The sequence below is a fragment of the Pseudoliparis swirei genome, chromosome 24, assembly GCF_029220125.1.
Source record: "Pseudoliparis swirei isolate HS2019 ecotype Mariana Trench chromosome 24, NWPU_hadal_v1, whole genome shotgun sequence".
NCBI classification, from domain to species: Eukaryota; Metazoa; Chordata; class Actinopteri; order Perciformes; family Liparidae; genus Pseudoliparis; species Pseudoliparis swirei.
The window spans coordinates 8,150,875-8,169,674 of NC_079411.1; the positions used below are offsets into that span (position 1 = coordinate 8,150,875).

An 18,800-nucleotide genomic window follows, 5' to 3' on the forward strand; every position below is an offset into this window, starting at 1 on the left:
CATCTATTTGTCCGGTAACGGTTGCTGTTCAGGAAAAGCAAAAGAAAGCTGGAAACGAGTGAAATGCTTTGAAAGTAATCTCATAATATCCAGACTGCTATTTCCTTTTGACATTTTGGACTTGAAGCCAGTTTACACTGTAAAGCTGCTTCAATGTTGTTTTGGTCCTGGTTTTGTTGCACACTTTGGTTTTCCTCAATTTCACAATCTCAGACAGAGTGAGTAAGATCTTTTCTGTGCGGCTGACCTGACTGCTGATTGTATATTTGGCTCTTTTAGGACCGGGTGTGGGCTAACGTGGCCAAATGTCTCAACTGTGTCATCGCCATGGTAGATAAACTCCAGGAAGAAGACAACAGCAGTCAAGAGCCGGTCCCTGAGCAGCAGCTAGCTGATGTCATCATCTCACACAAACCCGGTAAATAACTGATTTTGTGAAGTGCAATCAGTGAAACTAAATGCTGGTGTGTTAATGCTGTAAATAGGTGAAATAACTGACTCCCTGGAAACCCAGTTCTATTCTTCGCCTTGTCATCTGATGTTGACTGGTCAGGATTTAAACACATAATGCTGCTTTCCCATTATGGGCAACACAGCATAATTTTCAACGGAGGGCAATGACATGAAGCTGCAAACCGAGACGTGATGCTGCGTGACGGGCGCGTCCCTCGACACGTCATCGTTGAGCCGGTCTCCATTTGTTTCAGTTCTTCAGTGAGCTATAACGTGTCAAACCATCATGTGTTTCTGTTTCACCTGCTGTTTGCCAGTTCCCAGTGCTATTTAATATGAAGGTTGTATTTTACTGGAAAGGACATCCATCTCTCCATCTCTCCACTTTCTAAACTAAACTGACTGTCACCTCATGTTCTCCCTGCGTGGGTTCTCTCTGGGTTCTCTGGCTTCCCTCCACAGTCCAAAGACATGCAGCTCAGGTGGATTTAATTGCCCGTCGGTGTGAGTGTGAATGCGACAGTCTGGCAACCTGTCCAGGGCGGACCCTGCTTTCGCCCAGTGTCAGCTGGGATCGGCTCCTTTACATTTGGCACAGATGCCCACCTGGAACTTAAGGATTAACTGATTAGATGTTGGTGGTAAAGATCACTCTTCTCCCAAAGTAGTCATTCTAGTTCTCTTCAGGTGAACCGATACTGTGAGCCAACATGGAAACTTGATATGTAATATCATGCAGAGTTGTCTTCAACGTATCGTTATCATTGGCCACATATGTTATTAGTATTGGCTAATACTAATAACGATATTAGCTTTGTGGCAGCAGGGGTGTGGTTAGGCTCAGCTGCAGAGTGGATGGAGCGGGGGAGTGGTTCAGGAAACGGTGCCGGGATGGGTGATTAGCCTCAGCTGGGATCAATTGGGGTCGTTGGCTCTTCCCGATAAGAGCAGGAGTAGCTGGGGAGCGAGAGGGAGAGCAGGGAGCAGGTCCTGGTGGAGCGAGAGGGAAAAGGAAACCCGACCGGCTACGAAACCAACAAAATATAACCTGTTGCCCGTGTGTTGCCTCTTTTGTGCCTGCCTGACACTCACACTTGTTACACGCTTATTTTAGTTTAGGAAAGCCTTTGACCCCAAAAATATATGAAACCCATATCCGCCGAGAGGGGAACAGCTCTGAACACTCGATGTTTTGGAGTCTATCTGCAGCCCGAGTGAGACCAGACTCTGGTTGAACCTAGAGGCTCCCTGATGTTTAAGCATTTGCAAAAGACAAACTTAAATCGTTGCCAGAGAAGCGGATGAAAGCGATATTTGATATGCAGAGCCATTTACAAGCTGCCCAGTCTTCCCTTACGTCCAATGAAATCCTGCCTCAAGCTTGAGTCCAGACAAGTGCCCAGTCTGTTCCAACTGCAGCATCAGTCTGACCAGGCGACAAGGGGAGGCTGTGTGTGTGCACTTGTATCATTGTGTGTGTGTGTGTGTGTGCGTGCACTTGTATCATTGTGTGTGTGTGTGCACTTGTATCATTGTGTGTGTGTGTGCACTTGTATCATTGTGTGTGTGTGTGTGCACTTGTATCATTGTGTGTGTGTGTGTGCACTTGTATCATTGTGTATTTGTGTGCACTTGTATCATTGTGTGTGTGTGTGTGTGTGCACTTGTATCATTGTGTGTGTGTGTGTGTGTGTGCACTTGTATCATTGTGTGTGTGTGCACTTGTATCATTGTGTGTGTGTGTGTGTGTGTGTGTGTGTGCACTTGTATCATTGTGTATTTGTGTCCACTTGTATCATTGTGTGTGTGTGCACTTGTATCATTGTGTGTGTGTGTGTGTGTGTGTGCACTTGTATCATTGTGTGTGTGTGCACTTGTATCATTGTGTGTGTGTGTGTGTGTGTGTGTGTGTGTGCACTTGTATCATTGTGTATTTGTGTCCACTTGTATCATTGTGTGTGTGTGCACTTGTATCATTGTGTGTGTGTGTGTGTGTGCGTGCACTTGTATCATTGTGTATGTGTGTGTGTGTGTGTGTGTGCACTTGTATCATTGTGTATGTGTGTGTGTGTGTGTGTGTGCACTTGTATCATTGTGTGTGTGTGTGCGTGCACTTGTATCATTGTGTATGTGTGTGTGTGTGTGTGTGTGCACTTGTATCATTGTGTGTGTGTGCACTTGTATCATTGTGTGTGTGCGCGTGTGTTTCTACATGTGTCTATCTGTCCGAGTGAGCCGGCAGATGAGAACAAGGCCATCCGCCTGGTGTTCAGTCTGAAAGAGAAGCTCAACGGGCTCAGAGCAAGTGGTCATCTGCCTGTCTAAATACAAACACGACAGAATAATGAGAGAGGCTTTATCTCCGAGCGGAGACCGGCGAAGCTCTGGCTTTTAATGACAAGGCGTTGTGGGGGTTTTGATGTCTGGGACAGGTGTGCCGGAGAAGAGATGACAGCTGGAGTTCTGTTTCTCCTCCTCTGTGCAGAGGCGGTATTTGCAGAATGAGATAAGACTTCATTTTTGTGGCAAGGGCAAGGCTGATGTGCCATACATTATAGGTGGAATCCAACTGTGCTTGTGTGTAACTGCATGTGTGCGTATCCACAATAATCTTGTCTCTTTCTCTCTCTCTTTCTCTCTCTTTCTCTCTCTTTCTCTCTCTTTCTCGCTCTCCCTCCCCCTCCCCCCAAAGAACTTTTAAATATGTTGAAGTAGAACCAAATGCATGTTGGTGATCTAGTTGTGCTTATTGCTTAACCAACAGTGCCCCCTGGTGGCTTGTGGGGATAACATCATACACTTGTTTTGGATGGATTAATGCATATATCGCCATAATATCACACTATAGATGTGTATCACTTCCCACATCCTGTTTCTAAACAAGTACAAGAGGTGTGTATGCATAATGCATCAATTTCATTGTTGAGTGTGTCGTTGATTTGCAAACTTTTCTCACAATGGAAAACACAGAGGAAGTAGAAAAGCTAATCAGAGCTGCAAAAGTTAATAAATCGTAGATGTCAAATTAGTGTATTATGAAAATGTGCTATAGTGTATACTCAGTATTGCTATCCTGTGTTACTTCTGCAGTATATTCAACCAAAGGAACTCAACTACTTGTGATTTGTTTATAAGATACATCCATATGTATATACAGTAGGACAATATGCAAAAATAATTACAAATTGGTGGGATGCTGATTTTGAATAATTTACAAAAAACAGTAAGCTGCCCATACACCTCTATCAGCTGTAGCACACCATCACTATATTAAGTGTGTGAAACTAGTTAGCCACGACGACTGAAGTGGAAAGAGAAAACTAACAATTGTTTGCTAAAAGTAATAAATGAACTTTGCTCCAACCGTTTGCACATCATTAACGTCAAAGGGAGCACAACCTTTGTCTTTCCCTTTCGGTGAATCTTTCTCTATTATGTTCCATTCATGTTCTGAACTTTATGTGTATCTTGATGCCCCGTACACAGCGGGAGATCGATTCAGATGAAGCAGCAGAAAGTGAGGCCACTGGCTTTTAGACAGTGTGGTGACGATAAACTTCATTCAGTCGTCAATGTGTTGCTTGGGGCGAATGCGCAACAATAACTGAATAATGTTCACAATGTAGACAAACTATTTTAACTAAATGCTCTCCAACCAGGATATCCATTTAAATCAGCATTAAAAATGTACAGTTAATGTGATTGAAGCATCAACGTATATGTATAGCAGTCTGCTCTGATCTATAGCCGGTTAAAACCTGATGAAACTCTTCTTCTTTGGTCCATTAAATCCCTGCAGCCATCAGAAGGCAGCAGGAATCAATGCATTTTAACTCGGCCTTGTCTCAGACAAAGAGAACATGGGACTTTATTCCAGCTGCAGAGGTATCACCTGAGCATTCTCGAAATAATGTGTGAACATCAATATTTCGATTGATTTCGATGTAAATCTCCCCGCTTCAACCAATAGCTGACCTCATTTCTGATTTGAGATGTTTGGGACTGTTAACAGCTGTCACCCTTCACCGCCTCCTCTTTACATGCACACTAACAAAGTGAACACATGACAGTAGAAGAAGCTGTGCACACACACACACACACACACACACACACACATCCTGTATATATATATAGCGCAATAAAAGAGTTGGCTGTTAACCTCCATTATATTACATGCAAAAACCCTAAGGATGTTAAAGAAAACACACAGGCTCACACATCAGAAGTGTTTGACGTTTTAATCTTGAAATGTATTATAGTGCACATGCTGGTCTTCCACATCAATTACAATACGATGCAATCACTTAGGATGTAATGTATTGTAGGATTAGGACTGAAATATCGTTGAATTAATGCGATCATACGAAAGGCTAGAACACACTATTTATTTGTATGATTTCTTTCTTTCGTCAGCATACTAATTAACTGTTAAAACTCCACCATCTGCCTCTGGCTGCAGATTTGTGGTGCTGTGTGTTCACGTTGTGCCACTTATCCAGTTAACAATGTCATTTTCTGGTGGAGCATAGAGCTGTTGTTGATATCATTCTTCACGGTTTGGCACAGCTGTTTCAGAGCTATGACATCGTTATGGATATTTACACTTATTATCTTCACACCTTTCTGTCATTTGACTTCGACCCGCCCTTTACACTTTACACTGCTGCACATACATTAACCAAATGACGTGTGCTTGGAGACACCCATACAGCTGGTGACCTGCCCAAAGGGTTTCCCTGAAGAACACAAGAGAAGAAGAAAGCCGCTCACTGGTTCAAAGATACAAAAGAGATCTCATGCATTAGCCAATCGCCTTGCCTTTGTTCGCTGTGTCTAACAATACAATACATGCTTATAATTCCATGACTCTACTGTGTACACCAGTTTTATTTCATTTTCTCTCAAAGTTGTGGGAGCTATGTTTTTGTACGTGGGTTTCTCTACTTAACAGCTGACCTGTGCTTTACTTTGAACAGCCTGAAGTTTGTGTGGTTGGTTTTTGATGTGCGTTTTTCTTTCCGGTAATTCCTCCCCTGTTTCAAGCAAGCATAAACCGGTTCCACTTTATTGGTAAGCTGGGTATTGTTTCTGGCTGAGAACACAGACGTTAAGAAATATTATAATACAACCACATCACCAGTGTCATAGCTCTACACCTCCGCCCCTTTTTATTCCATTTTTCTCCGCAGGCGACTGGAGGGAGCAGCTGTGTCCTCTGGTGACCAGGTTAAAGGAGTGTGTGATGGAGGTGGTGGACAAGGCAAAGAGAGCCATGACCTTTGTGCTCCTGCAGGAGGCGGCCTGCAGCATTCCGCAGGGCTTCCTCCTCCAACAGAGGCGAGACGTGGTCTTCAGTCAGGCAGTAGGTCGCCACACTGAGATATTACATAACTCTCTCGAAGTCCTCAAGGATTTCCCTGAAGGAGTTCATCTCTGCAAAACATCCCTCGTATATATGCGCCAATCCCACACAAACACTCAGAAATACACACGGAAAGGCTAGTTGAACTGTATAGCAGGTAGTCATCGAATCATATTTTCATATACACTCAAACTCAAGCTATCAAGTCCAAATACCTCTTGAAGGAGCTATAAAACATTCTGTAGAAGTTTACTCCAACAGACTTAATTAATTTGACAGATTGTTTATACAGGCTTCAAACTGCATTGCTTACTGTGTTGTTCCTCCTCACCTTTGAGACGAAGTCAACTTCCAGGATATGTGGCTTATGAGTGTGTGTGTGTGTGTGTGTGTGTGTGTGTGTGTGTGTGTGTGTGTGTGTGTGTGTGTGTGTGTGTGCGTGTGCGTGACAGCTGGCAGCCTTAGCCTGTGGTTTTGTCATGAGGCTGTATGCAGGAATGCAGGACCAAGGCTTCCTGAGGCAGCTCCACCTGGTTGGTCTGGTGGCCCAGTTTGAGAGTCTGCTCAGCACCTACAGTGAGTACATTTTAAAGATTACAATTAGAACCTGCAACCTCCAAACCTCCACTGAACACGGCTGTTCACATGTATGTTGCTTTTTGGAAAGGAAACACCTAAAAGAGTGGTTTGGTTTGGTTAGGTTAGGGCGAGCCCGAGTAATGTGATGAGTAAATGTGAAGCTGTAACAAATCACAACATGTAGCAAGATGGTGAGTCACTGCAGCTCGTTATGTTTTAAACTAAAGTAGTTCAGGTGAAGGTTATTGGATCAATACAGAGACTAGAGACTGAATTAAAAATGAGTTAGCTGTAAGATATGAGTAGATCTATTCTAGTTACCTGCAGGTCTGTGATCAAAGTTAGTTTGCCCAAGCTCATGGTGCAGCCATCAAAGAAGTGAAATGGATTGGTCAGCAGAATGAACAGCTGGATGTGCTTTAACCCTTTGAATGAAGAAAACAATGGCATATAGCAGTAACAGCAGGATAACATTTGAGCATTTTCTGAATTATATTCATCATCCAGTTTTAACCCCCGTACATTTTGAAATTTGAGCCGGACTCGTCTCATTTTGAAGAATTTAAAAGACATTTGACAAGCAAGAATTAAACTGGTAAACACTACTAATATTGTTTTGTCGACCCGATTAAGGTGAGGAGATTGGGATGCTGGAGGACATGGAGGTTGGAATTTCAGACCTGCACAGAGTCCGGTTCCAGATTACAGAGGCCAAGTCGGACGACCTCAGTGACCTCCAGCCTTTAGTGTGTGGCCGACGGTGAGACATCATCTCCTTCTGCGGTTGCTGTTCTTTGTCTGAATCTAACATGTTCAATTAGTCCGTTGAGCACCTCAACCTGTTGTATTACGAGCAATGAACTGCACTAGTATGCTATTAGTGTCATTATAAATTATTAGCTTCATTATAAAGTACAGACAACTGTCATTTGTAAATCTCTTTTATAATGTGGAAAAAACCAGCATATGGTCAAATAAATGCATGTGAGTGAGTTTCGTGTGCAAGTTGTGTGCAACTTTTTTCTCTCTCTTAATCTGACACACCTATGAATAAGTGTGTAAGACCATTGTTATAACAGTCGCATGCTGGTTCTCAAGTACTCCGATGGTACTCACTATGTGTCAGAACATTGTTCCCATATGTTGACTGAACAATATCACAGTCAGCACAATGACTGTATCCTCAAACTGTATAAATGTTTCTGTCGATCATTAACTAATTTAATTAGTTAATGATCGAATTACAACTGGAGTTGCAGCCGATTCCACAGACGCAAGTCTAGTGTTTTCATAACAGCAGGTTGTGGGTTATATATATAAGACAGTGTCGTCTGTTCAGTTTGTGTTTCATGTGCCGCCTGTGAATCAAACTCCAGACCACTGGGCATGGACCTACAGAGTATTTGTAGGTCCCGGAACATAATTAATAGATGTTTATGATATATATCTGCCTCTTTAGGGGCACATTCCAACATTGGGTGTGTTTGTTTGTGCACAATAATTACAGCAAGGCAGCAGAAAAGTTATGGTTTGGGCCTAAGAAAGCCCCCAGTGAAAGAATAGAGTCAACTGACTGTTATAAAACACCAAGCAGCACAGCTGTTCTCTACAGCCGGCAATAAGGACGTAGCTCAGACTTCTGACACATGGTGAACTGTAGTCCACATATATTAAATTGATATTGTGCTTGCTGCCTCACTGTAATGGCTGGATACGGTCAAGCCAGTTAATTTGAGTTGTGTGATAAGACGATACATTCCTCTTGCCCCGCATCGCTCCATGTCAATCTGTTGAGCCAATCTGTCTCTCGCGATCACACTCTCATTCACACGTGCATGCACGCAATCCGTTTCTCTTTGTGAAGCTTGCTCAAGCCTGCCTAAGGTGTCAAATTGTACAACTTCCCAAACGTATCAAGTTCTACACAGTTGGAAATCGTGTTGAATTTCTTTGTTTGTTTCTGTCCCTGCATCCAGAGACCACTTCACTGTAGAAGTGCCATTACCTAAGCTGGTTTTCCAGACCTTGCCAGAGGAGATCAAGGAGGGCAAGCCTCTACGAGTATTTCCGGTGCTGTTTAACGTGGGCATCAACGAACAGCAGACGATAGCAGAGAGGTACTGCAGCCAGTGTTCACCCCCCAATCTGTTGAATTTAAGCACAAGTGCTCTTTACAAGTCCAGTGTGGTCTTAAACTTATCAATATGAGCTATAAAGGCTTTCTCTTTATTCTTCATTCTAGCAAAATGCATCTGTTCTAGAAGTTATATCCAAATAATCCTTTTGTGCAGGAGACATTTAAAGCTTGAATGGCATACTCACTTTTCCTCATCTGTAAAGAATTGTTTACTATGTTGCGTTTATTTATGGTAACTATGATGGTAACAAACAACAACTATTTTCATGGTTTATCAGCCTTTTTTTCCAGCTCAATGCAGCGTTCAAGTTTTCTTGAGCATCTTGGTGATGCTGCGCCATAACCGTCCTCATTCTCTTGATCCTCTCAGGTTCGGAGACATCTCTCTTCAAGAAAGAATAAACCAGAGGAACTTTGAGACGTTAGAGGCCTATTACAAAACACTAAGAGAAAAGGTGCCACGAGAATGTAAGTGCACAAATGTTTAATTTATTTTACCAAAGTGAAACTCTGAAATCGTGTGTTCCACTGCTGCAGCAAAGTGTATGCAACTCTTTTAGAATGCATTGATTATCTTAAAGAGTTTACCACACCAGGACAATGTAAAGGTTCTCACTTTATCAGTTAGAAAGCAAGTCGAGGAACGTAATCGTCTGCAGCAAGTGAGTTGTTTCCCTCTGTCTGCTAACACACATTAATCCATCAGAACCTGCATTCAGCTCCGAGTGGCAGTCTGCACTCAGTTATATTTGAACCAGAACAAGAAACGGAGCCACTCACTTGGGACTGGTTTTGTGCTTTGTATGAACAGGTCTACCATGTTTTCAGACACAGACTGACATCAAAGACTTACTAGAAACCCTGGGCCAGAATGTCGTCACAAAGAAGAGAAAGAATGTGGAGATACTATGGATTGCTGGAACGGTGAGCAGTGTTTTTATTGTAACTTTACGTCCTCGTTCCATCTTGTTAACTGCGATCTGTAAACACTTAGATGTAGCGTAGCATTACGTTTTTGACATATTGATATTTCACGGGCTTTAATGGGCGCCAAACAGAAAGCAACTGCCCGAGTATGACGGATTGGCTTTGGAAGACGATACTGTATAGACTCTGACCTTTTACCTGGTTATTGAGTTGTTTAAGATGTTCTCACAGTGCTTGTGATTCCCAGAAGTCTGTTAAAACGAGACAACGCCATGCTAACGGCTCTGTGCTGATGTTCAGGTGTAAAAGTGCTTACCTTGTTCATTTTCTCAATTGAACGCTATCATTCTAACATTTTCTATTGTACACTCTATTTTAGATGTTTTTTCTCTGTTCATAAGACAAGACAATGACACTGGCTTAAAATAAATATTTTAAAAGTTTTTAAAAAAGAACAATTTGCTTTATGTGATGCATGTGAACATTACGTGTGTTTTTCTTTCCACTTCCCTCCAGATCTGCCGAAGGTTAAATGGCATCAGGTTTACCAGCTGTAAAAGTGCCAAAGACCGGACATCCATGTCTGTCACATTGGAGCAGTGTGCCCTCCTACGCGATGAACACCAGCTCAGCAAGGACTTCTTCATCCGTGCTCTGGACTGTATGCGGAGGTAAGACACCGAGAGAAGATGCTATACAACTATTGTGGGTGCAAGTAATTATTCCAACCAATCCCAAACTGCATTTAAAGAGTTACATAAAGACATAGTTCTCCGTGCAGATAGTTTTCTCAGAGATGTGTCCGAACCCTAGTTACTCAAAACTAAGAAAAACATGTAACAACGTCTGTAGCAGCTTGTCTCTCCAAAGAAACTGGTTTGGTTACTTTTTGCTTTTTCAAATTGGTTATTTAAGTACTTTGAGGAGCACAAATATTATACCATTCACTTTGACTGCATTGGGTCGTCAGCGTAAATATCCAAAAATCTCAGCTCTCAGAACTGAAACTAACCGCATGGTTAGATACTCTAAGAGGCCTGAACTGACCTTCTAGCCAGTAATGGCTAACATTTAGCAGTTGCATTCTTTAATCCATGAATAGACTTGAAGACAAATGTCTGGTTAAATAAATAACCTGCACCCACAACATGTGTTATGTGAGCAAAATCATCGCACACGTCAACGACATTGTGTCTGCAGCTTCGCCTCCCATCTTCCCACCGTTGGAGGTGCCAATGTAAACATCATCATGTGTTCCCTCCACCATCACCGCCTTCCCTCACACATTCAAAGGCAACCGTGCATGTTCCTATCAGTGCTGCAGGGACACTGCTGCTTAGAATGTGTGTATGTGCCAGCAGGGTAAACATCTGCATCTGTCATCAGACGTGTGTGCACAATGCCTGTGGTAGTGACCTGTACAGGCCAGCTGATGGCAGTTAGATGAATGAGTGGAAGAACAACCGGCCTCAACTCAATCTCTCAACATATTCTACAACTAATCTGGATCAGAAATTGGTTTAAAATAAAAAGATATAACATCTCGAAAGCTGTTTAATCCCAAGACATTAAGCCAATGATGATTGAGCCGATGGCCCGCTGATGAACGCATTTTAATATCTAGTCATTTGCAGTATTCTGAACTGGAGGTCTGTGGCGACACTCTCCGCTGTAATTTAGTTTCACTCCATTGTACACACACACTCACAAAATAGAGCTATGCTCACAACTCTGAAAGCGTAAAGCTCCAGATGAACAGACTCCAGACGGCTCAACTCTCAGCACAATTCAAGTGTTTTCACTCATTTTGAGATTCAAAATCCACCAGGAGGGAAATAGTAAGGATTGCCACTTTAAATAAGCTCATCCTAAATCATACATACATAATAACCGGTTTTAATAAAGGAATTTACCAAGGTAATGAAATGAATACATCAAACCGATGAGATGAACATTTGCTGATGGGATGTGTGGCCAGCAACTCAACAAACCGTATTCATATTATATCTCTCGGGTGATGGGTGTCGAAGGGTTAACTAGATACATGGTTACAGTCAACACACGATAGAAATAACTCTTCACCCAACCAAATGATTTATACATCCATAACTATACAATGTTGGTATATTTGTGTCATTAAAATATACTCACATGAATGCAGTTATAGAAATCTTTTCAGTTTGCTAATTATCACAAACTACTCAATCTCAGATATCCTCATGTAGAGTAGGAGGCATAAACAGTTAGTAGAATATGGTAAATCCACTAAAGCACTGATTTAACCTTGACAATAATTGTATCCTGGTAATTGCATTAAAGACACATAACCGTGGGCACATGCAATAATGGGAAGTAGAATATATTACGGATCTTTTTAGACAAAAGCGTTTCTCTAACTGTACGTGTATCACACTATTATTATCACTTTGTGATGTCTGGATCTTTTCAACACATCCCGCACAGCTCCTGCAGGGCGTGAACCAGCAGGAGGCCCCTGTCTCTGAACACAGCGCCTACAGTCATACCTTGTACTTCCTAAAAATACCTGCTTTGGGTTTTTTCAGTGGAGTTGGTGGTGGGTCTGTGATGAAGATCTAAGATAAAAGGATAAAAGGAAGCTGCAATGTCTCTGTAAAAGTACTCTAATAAGCTGCAGCGGACACAATGAAGGAATATTCTTTGACCCTGTCCGTTGTCTTTGACCTTTGACACCAACTCACACATTCACAACAGTGACTTCTCATATGCATGATGAACTTCTTATCACACTATAAACAGCTCTACTTTGGGAAACCTTGTTAAATTGATTTGTTTAAAAAAAAAAGAGGAACTTGACATTAACAGTTGAAGCAAGGTGAGGCAAGAGCGGATCATTTAGTTGAGTTGGGAGCTCAAAGGAGCAAAACAAAGTCTTGAGACATGTAAAAGAATCTCCAGTGGCAAATATGAGCATTATAGTCAGTTTTATTTACAGTAATACTTTTGGTTGACACAAATAAGTTTGTGTCAACCAAAAGATTATCTGTGTGTATATATATATTAGGGCTGTGAAACGATTAAAAATTTTAATCGGATTAATCACAGGTTTTTGTGGATTAATCATGATTAATCACATATTACCGATATTCTCGGTATATTTTGTGAGAACATAGAGATTTATGACAAAAGACGGATATATACATTTATACATTCTTCTATACAACGGTGCTGCAACTCAGCAGTTATTTAGCAGTTTTCTTCCATATGGAACATTAATACATCTTCATCCTAAACAGAATGTTTAACCCTCCTGTTACCTTTCGGGTCAATTTGACCCCATTCAATGTTTAATGTCGGTGTTCTTTGGGGTCAATTTGACCCCAGGCTGTTTTTCACTGTATCAAACATATCAGAAATATCAACTTTTTTATTTATTTAAAGGGCTATTTAGGTAGTCAACAAACAAACATAAAGTACCTCACACTTAAACTTGGGAAGCAATATTAATTCTAATAATTTTCTGGAGGTTTTAATTGCTGGGGTCAATTTGACCCCGAGGGTAAAATATGTTCGTAAATGTAAAGGTAACAGGAGGGTTAAACAGAACATTTTTCTCTTGTTTGTCAATCATTAACTCCACCATGATACAATCTAAAGGTGGACAGATTGACAAGTGACTTCTTTTTTGCTCGGTCCCGATGCGCGCGCACGGAGCTCTGTGGCGCGCCAGACGGAGATCGATAAGTGTTAACGCAACGCGAAGAGACAGAAATGACATGCTGCTGTGGAGATACGATCAACAACAGACGTTTAGTTTAATAAAAGAACAAAGACGTGCTCTAGAGAACATGTCAGGGGGCGGGCCAATCTCTTTAATGTCATGCGATCTACCAACACTACGCCGCGATCGACTGGCAGGTCGCGATCGACGTGTTGAGACCCTGATCTACAGGAAGTAAAAGTCGTAACAAGGTTTCCGCAGGTGAACCTGCGGAAGGATCATTACCGATGAACAGACCGTCTGCATGAGAGCGGACAGAGTTCAGATTGAAGTGGTGTATTGGAAACTCATTTTGCAAGTGACTTTTTTTTCGTCCCGACGACCAACAACAGACAGATTGGAAGCTCATTCTGCGCATGCGTTAAATGCGTTTTAAAAAAATAACTAGTTAAACCTGTAATTGGATTAACTGAGTTAACGCGTTATTTTTCACAGCACTAATATATATATATATATATATAATATGTCTGCTTTCCCTGGTCTTGATAGACAATGAGGTATATAAATGTGACAATATAAATATGCTAATTGGCTTAAATTTGAACGGGTGGAAGCTGCAACGTCAGCAGGTATATGAGTCACCGGTACTTGTTGTTGTCAAAGAGAGTTAGTTTTGAATAGATGCTGCTGATAAGACAGGCTGGACTCCCGTCTGTGATAAAGTGGCTACAGCAGCAGATGTGTTTTACCGTAACTCGATAAGAACTTTGATATCAGGAGGTGTGTTACATAACCTGCTGGTTTGTACATGTAGCCATCAGGTATTTGGCTGGATGGTGTTTGCATGCCTCCAGGCATGTCTGTCTTTTCCTCATTTCATTACTCACAGGATAAAGATCTGACAAATATGTTTTTTTCACATGGACATTCTGCAGTTTCACTCTTTGATAAAAAGGTTTTCTGCACCGCCCAAAGTGACAGTGAGTTAATTATCTCACAAACAAAGTGTGACTGGAGTGACGTGCTTTCCAAAAGACCTGTTGCTCCACTACCGTTAACAAGGATTCTTCTGCTCTCGACTAATCAGCTGGATCAGATGTCACGAGAACACAATCTACATCAAACCTTCCCCATGACATGTGCGTCACACACACTGCATGCCTCCTCTCTCCATCCTCAGCCAACCAGGTCATGTCATCGGGCGGCTTGACGTGCAGCTCGTCTGCTCCTCCCATCTGTGCTCCGCTCATCCGCCTGCTTGTCTGAGGCCCTTGGAGGCCTCGTCTGTGTGTCTAAGTGGGCCTTCTGGTCTCAGAGTGGTCAGTCTGTGCTGCGAGTCCCACTCGGACCACATCTCCACTGTACTAACAGCAGCGCTTTCTGATCCGTTCCTTCTGTTTCACTCGGGCGGCCCCCCCTGCAGTCGGCTGACCCAGGGAGACGTCGGGCAGTGGGAGGACCCGGAGGCCTGCGCCGGGACCGACAACAAACCAACGTCGCAACACTTTTACCCCATTGCCCTGCTGCTCGTTAGCTCGCACTTACTGGTGGTGTGGCTCATTTTAAGTCTTGTTTTTCTGCTTGCAAAATATCAATAAATTGCTGACAATGCCATCTCTACTCACTCCCTTTGTTCTGTGTTTGCCGGTTATTCGTTTTTGAGTGGTTTCGTGTGATCTGACTGGCTTCCTCCTATGAAGTTAATTAGCGTGACGAGCTGTGAGGTGCGAGCCGCGATCAGCGGCAGATTGGGGGAAACACAGATTTCAATCAGATGGTATTCAGTAAAATAACCGGTAATTAATCTGGACTCTTTTTAGATTTGCAAGGAATCTTTTATGACGAGCTTTCAGTTAGTCCTTAATATCTGACAATATTGCAACAATGGGACTCGATGATGTGTGTTTAATAACAAATATAGGCAATACTTCATTTGAAAACATCAACAATACTTGTAAGTGGGATCAAATACTTGTTACTTTTGATCTTTTCACGTGATTTTATTTGATCATGGAAATATAGAATATTGACAACCTTCTCCTGTTAACTAACAGAGGCTGTGTGTGACACTTTCTTTGAGGTCTATATTGCTGATACCTGCAGTACACATGTTCACATCTGGATGAGGCATGTGGCGCTGTGCTTTGTTGTTTAAACATAAGCCTGTTTATCAGTTTCTGCAATCCAAGATATAGTGTTGTATCGACAGCTGAGAAAGCTTTCACCACTTTTTTATTTTGTATTATTCTTTTAGCAGAGTTCATTTTATTTACTCCACACAGTATTTGTTGCCAGACCTTTAACCTTTGGTGCTTTTTCATAGGATACTGATGCTGATGTTCTGGGGGCCGGTCATCTGTCTTTTTCTTCTTTCTAATGCCTCTAACTTTTCATAACTCCTCCGTCACAGCAACATTAAAACCGTTTCCTCATCGCGGTGAGCTCTGTGTGTCTGTTCGAGAGCTCGACGCTCTGCAGCTTGAGAAAACACAAACATCACCAAGCGGATACACGTCGACAGCGTGCCACAGATGAGCGGAGATGATAAGGGATCCGAGGTGTGATTGAGGTGTGTAATGGATTTCATCGTTTGGAAGTTGTGGCAGCTGTCTCCAATTTGGCCTCGGCTGCTGGTGATTGGCAATCAGTCAGCAGCCGAGGCCGCCCTCATAAAAGCTCTCAGGTGAGAGTGGAGCAGGAGAGTGAGCAGAGGCGCAGTGGTGCGGTCTGCTCTGGGTCGTGTGAACCACAATAAAGAATATGTTGTCAAACGGAACCTCTTTGGTCATGGCTGATCCTTGGTGCTTTTGGGGGAAACCCACTGGTAACTGCTCACTCTCCTGCTCCACTCTCACCTGAGAGCTTTTATGAGGGCGGCCTCGGCTGCTGACTGATTGCCAATCACCAGCAGCCGAGGCCAAATTGGAGACAGCTGCCACAGAAGTATTAGGACAGCAGCTTTCATTGTTTTGGCTCCAGCACACTGGATTCCCCTCCTGTGTGGGAATGAGGTTAAACACCTTCAAAGGCCTGAAAGTTGTTCCTAAAATCAAAACAAAACTGTTATTAAATGTAACCACGGCATCATCTGCCGTGTGGAAGAGCGAGTGTCAGCGAGTTGCGGTCTCCGATGGAGAACAGGCAGAGGCTCACTTCCCTTCTCAAGGGTAACGATCCTGGAGGGAAGCTCGTTGGTCATGTTCTGGATACTGTTCGTCTGACTTCCCCAAAATCAGAAACATAATCTTTGTGATGTCAATGAATCATTAGAAGACACGACTGAATGCAGTGTTACAAAATCTGAGTGGCCCGAGTGAATCTCGGCTTGGAGGTAGTTTTTTATGGGAGAATAATTTTTTTATATAAAATGATCTGATGCTCTTTCTCCCACTTAATCATCTGCAGCGTTGATTTTAAGAAGCGGCAGCTAAACTTCTCACTGTTTCTGTCGGCAAATTAACGGATCTGTTGTTCAAGTGAAGGAAGAACAAATTCTCAGGGGAAACAATGCCAGCGTTGAAGACGTGGAGAAGTCACGGGTACGAGTTAGGGAAAGAGAGGCGGGTGGAACAATGGAAACTGAAGGATTCATTCATCAATTTGTTAAATATACGGCATCCTGTGGCCATGGTAGAACCAGGACGGCCTCTGAACTCTCCAAGTTTGTCCGTGGTATATATTTGCTAGGTATCGCCCTGTAAAGTGTTATGTTTCTGGGCCAATCAAATGAGTTTGCAACACACAAGTGTTCTGGTCTGTGCAACAAATCAAACACACAGGATGTAAGCACATAGTTTACAGGTAGAGCGTTATTTGGCAAACGTTTGAGAAAACCCTCTCAGCAACAGGCCCATGCAGTAGCTCGTCATGTCTTCATCAGACTGAGTTTACGGAGTGATCTGAGCTCTTTAAACTCTTGAAAGACGGCTGAACAACCGGTGAAATGTTCCTGTCTGTGTTCTCCGAGGGCAGGAATGAACACCACTTGAGTCTAGTCGAGCTCAAAGGGTTGTACGCTTAGACTTCACCAAGAATGGTTCAGAAGATGTGAGGAGATCGCTGCAGAGATGCGAATATGTCATTTATGACTAATCCACAATCACTTTTCCATAATACTAATAGTTTCATTATGTATTGTTTATACTACGCCAGCTGGACATCATTGAAATATTACACAAGTGTTATCAGTTGTTACCATTCAAATGGGTCATGCATGTATTCCATTTTTGTAATGTTTATTTTGTATCTTTTTTTCACAAACAAATACTTAATTCAAATATTTAATCCAATAAGAACACACATTATTATTTTTGAGAAGTCATCTTGTTTAGGGACTAAATTAAATCATATGTTGTGCCTATCATTAGAACCATCATTTAAAAACTCATCCATGTTTCCTTTTTTGTTTTCCTTTCTTTCCTTCCCCTCATTCCTCTTTTCCTTCTTGTATTGTTTCGCTCACCAGAGAAGGATGTCGGATTGAGAACGTTCAAAAGAATATTAGATGCAGGAAATATGCCTTCAACATGTTGCAGCTGATGGCCTTTCCCAAGTGCTACCGGCCACCGGAGGGTACTTACGGTAAAGTGGACTCTTGAGGACCTCGGCCTGAGACCTCGTGTGTTCCCCCACTTTTAAATATGAAAGCTGATGCATGATGGTTTATTGTTTATAACCAAAAACAACTTGGCTGGATTTTATATTTTGCTGATTAGTTTTACGTTGGATGTGTTCATCAACTTCCAAGCTGAATTTGCCAAACGTTATTTGTAAAAATGAATGCACTTTCCATTCTTGCCTTGTTTAGTTGCCACCCACAGCGTGTCGACCGTGAATATCTTTCTTCAGGCTGTTCCACGCTCAACCAGCATGACGTGTGCACGGCAAAATGATGTGTGGCAACATGTATATTAGCGTATCACCTCTTCTGAGCGCCGTTCACTGACACTGAGCTTAAGTTAAAAGCTTTTTGAAAATAATAAACCTGTTACAAGGATTGTTGTGTGGTATAAATACTGCTCTCCACAATAACTTGGAACAATCTGTTCCTCATTCCATGTTTGGATGTTCTGAGTTTTACGTGATGAAAGATTTCCTGAGTGGTTGTTCTCTACATTTTCATGTCATCGCATATTCAGGTCCAAACATTGCCTGTGTCTTTTTTGACTGATGCAGACCTATTTTCCATTCATTTATAATAAGTAATATACCAGTATTTTAAAACATCCTGTTTCCTAACTCATCTCATTATTTGAACGGTTGCTTTTTTCATAATATTTTTATATCTCAAGGTACAGGCCAGAATGAGGATATTGGACCAGCGTTCTGAATGCATTATGTCAAATTCAATTATTTATTTTTGTATACTAAAATGATTTTATACTTTACGGGTTGATACCTTGGACTTTAATGCATGTTGTGTGACGACATTGGACATTTACAATTGTCTATTGTATCGAAATTAAATAAAAGAATGGATTGATGTCAATGTGTGTGATTGTTTCATGATTGTGTCATGTTTTGCATACTGTGAACATTTATTTTCACAAGTGTGCGTTAATTTGAAGTAAACTGCTCCAGTCATAAATGCAGTGCATACAAGTTATCATTTAATGTGTTTAAACATGTGTACCAACAGGATA

The 18,800-nt window shown here is 42.0% G+C and overlaps 1 protein-coding gene across 7 annotated transcripts in view; it reads left to right on the forward strand.

The window, feature by feature from the left end:
* Positions 1–18,646, forward strand: part of inpp4b (inositol polyphosphate-4-phosphatase type II B) — a 125,543-nt gene extending 106,897 nt beyond the window's left edge. For 5 of the 7 annotated variants that reach the window (XM_056408679.1, XM_056408678.1, XM_056408681.1 and 2 more), the window contains 9 exons: positions 280–418; positions 5,643–5,815; positions 6,268–6,391; positions 7,028–7,154; positions 8,371–8,511; positions 8,902–8,999; positions 9,343–9,455; positions 9,975–10,129; positions 14,582–14,769. In XM_056408679.1, the coding sequence (XP_056264654.1) occupies positions 280–418; positions 5,643–5,815; positions 6,268–6,391; positions 7,028–7,154; positions 8,371–8,511; positions 8,902–8,999; positions 9,343–9,455; positions 9,975–10,129; positions 14,582–14,756 (1,245 nt within the window). In that variant the 3' untranslated portion in view covers positions 14,757–14,769. Of the gene's footprint in view, positions 1–279; positions 419–5,642; positions 5,816–6,267; positions 6,392–7,027; positions 7,155–8,370; positions 8,512–8,901; positions 9,000–9,342; positions 9,456–9,974; positions 10,130–14,581; positions 14,770–17,623 lie in introns of those variants that run through there. The other 2 variants (XM_056408680.1, XM_056408684.1) reach the window with 1 other exon arrangement.
* Positions 18,647–18,800: the final 154 nt, after the last annotated feature.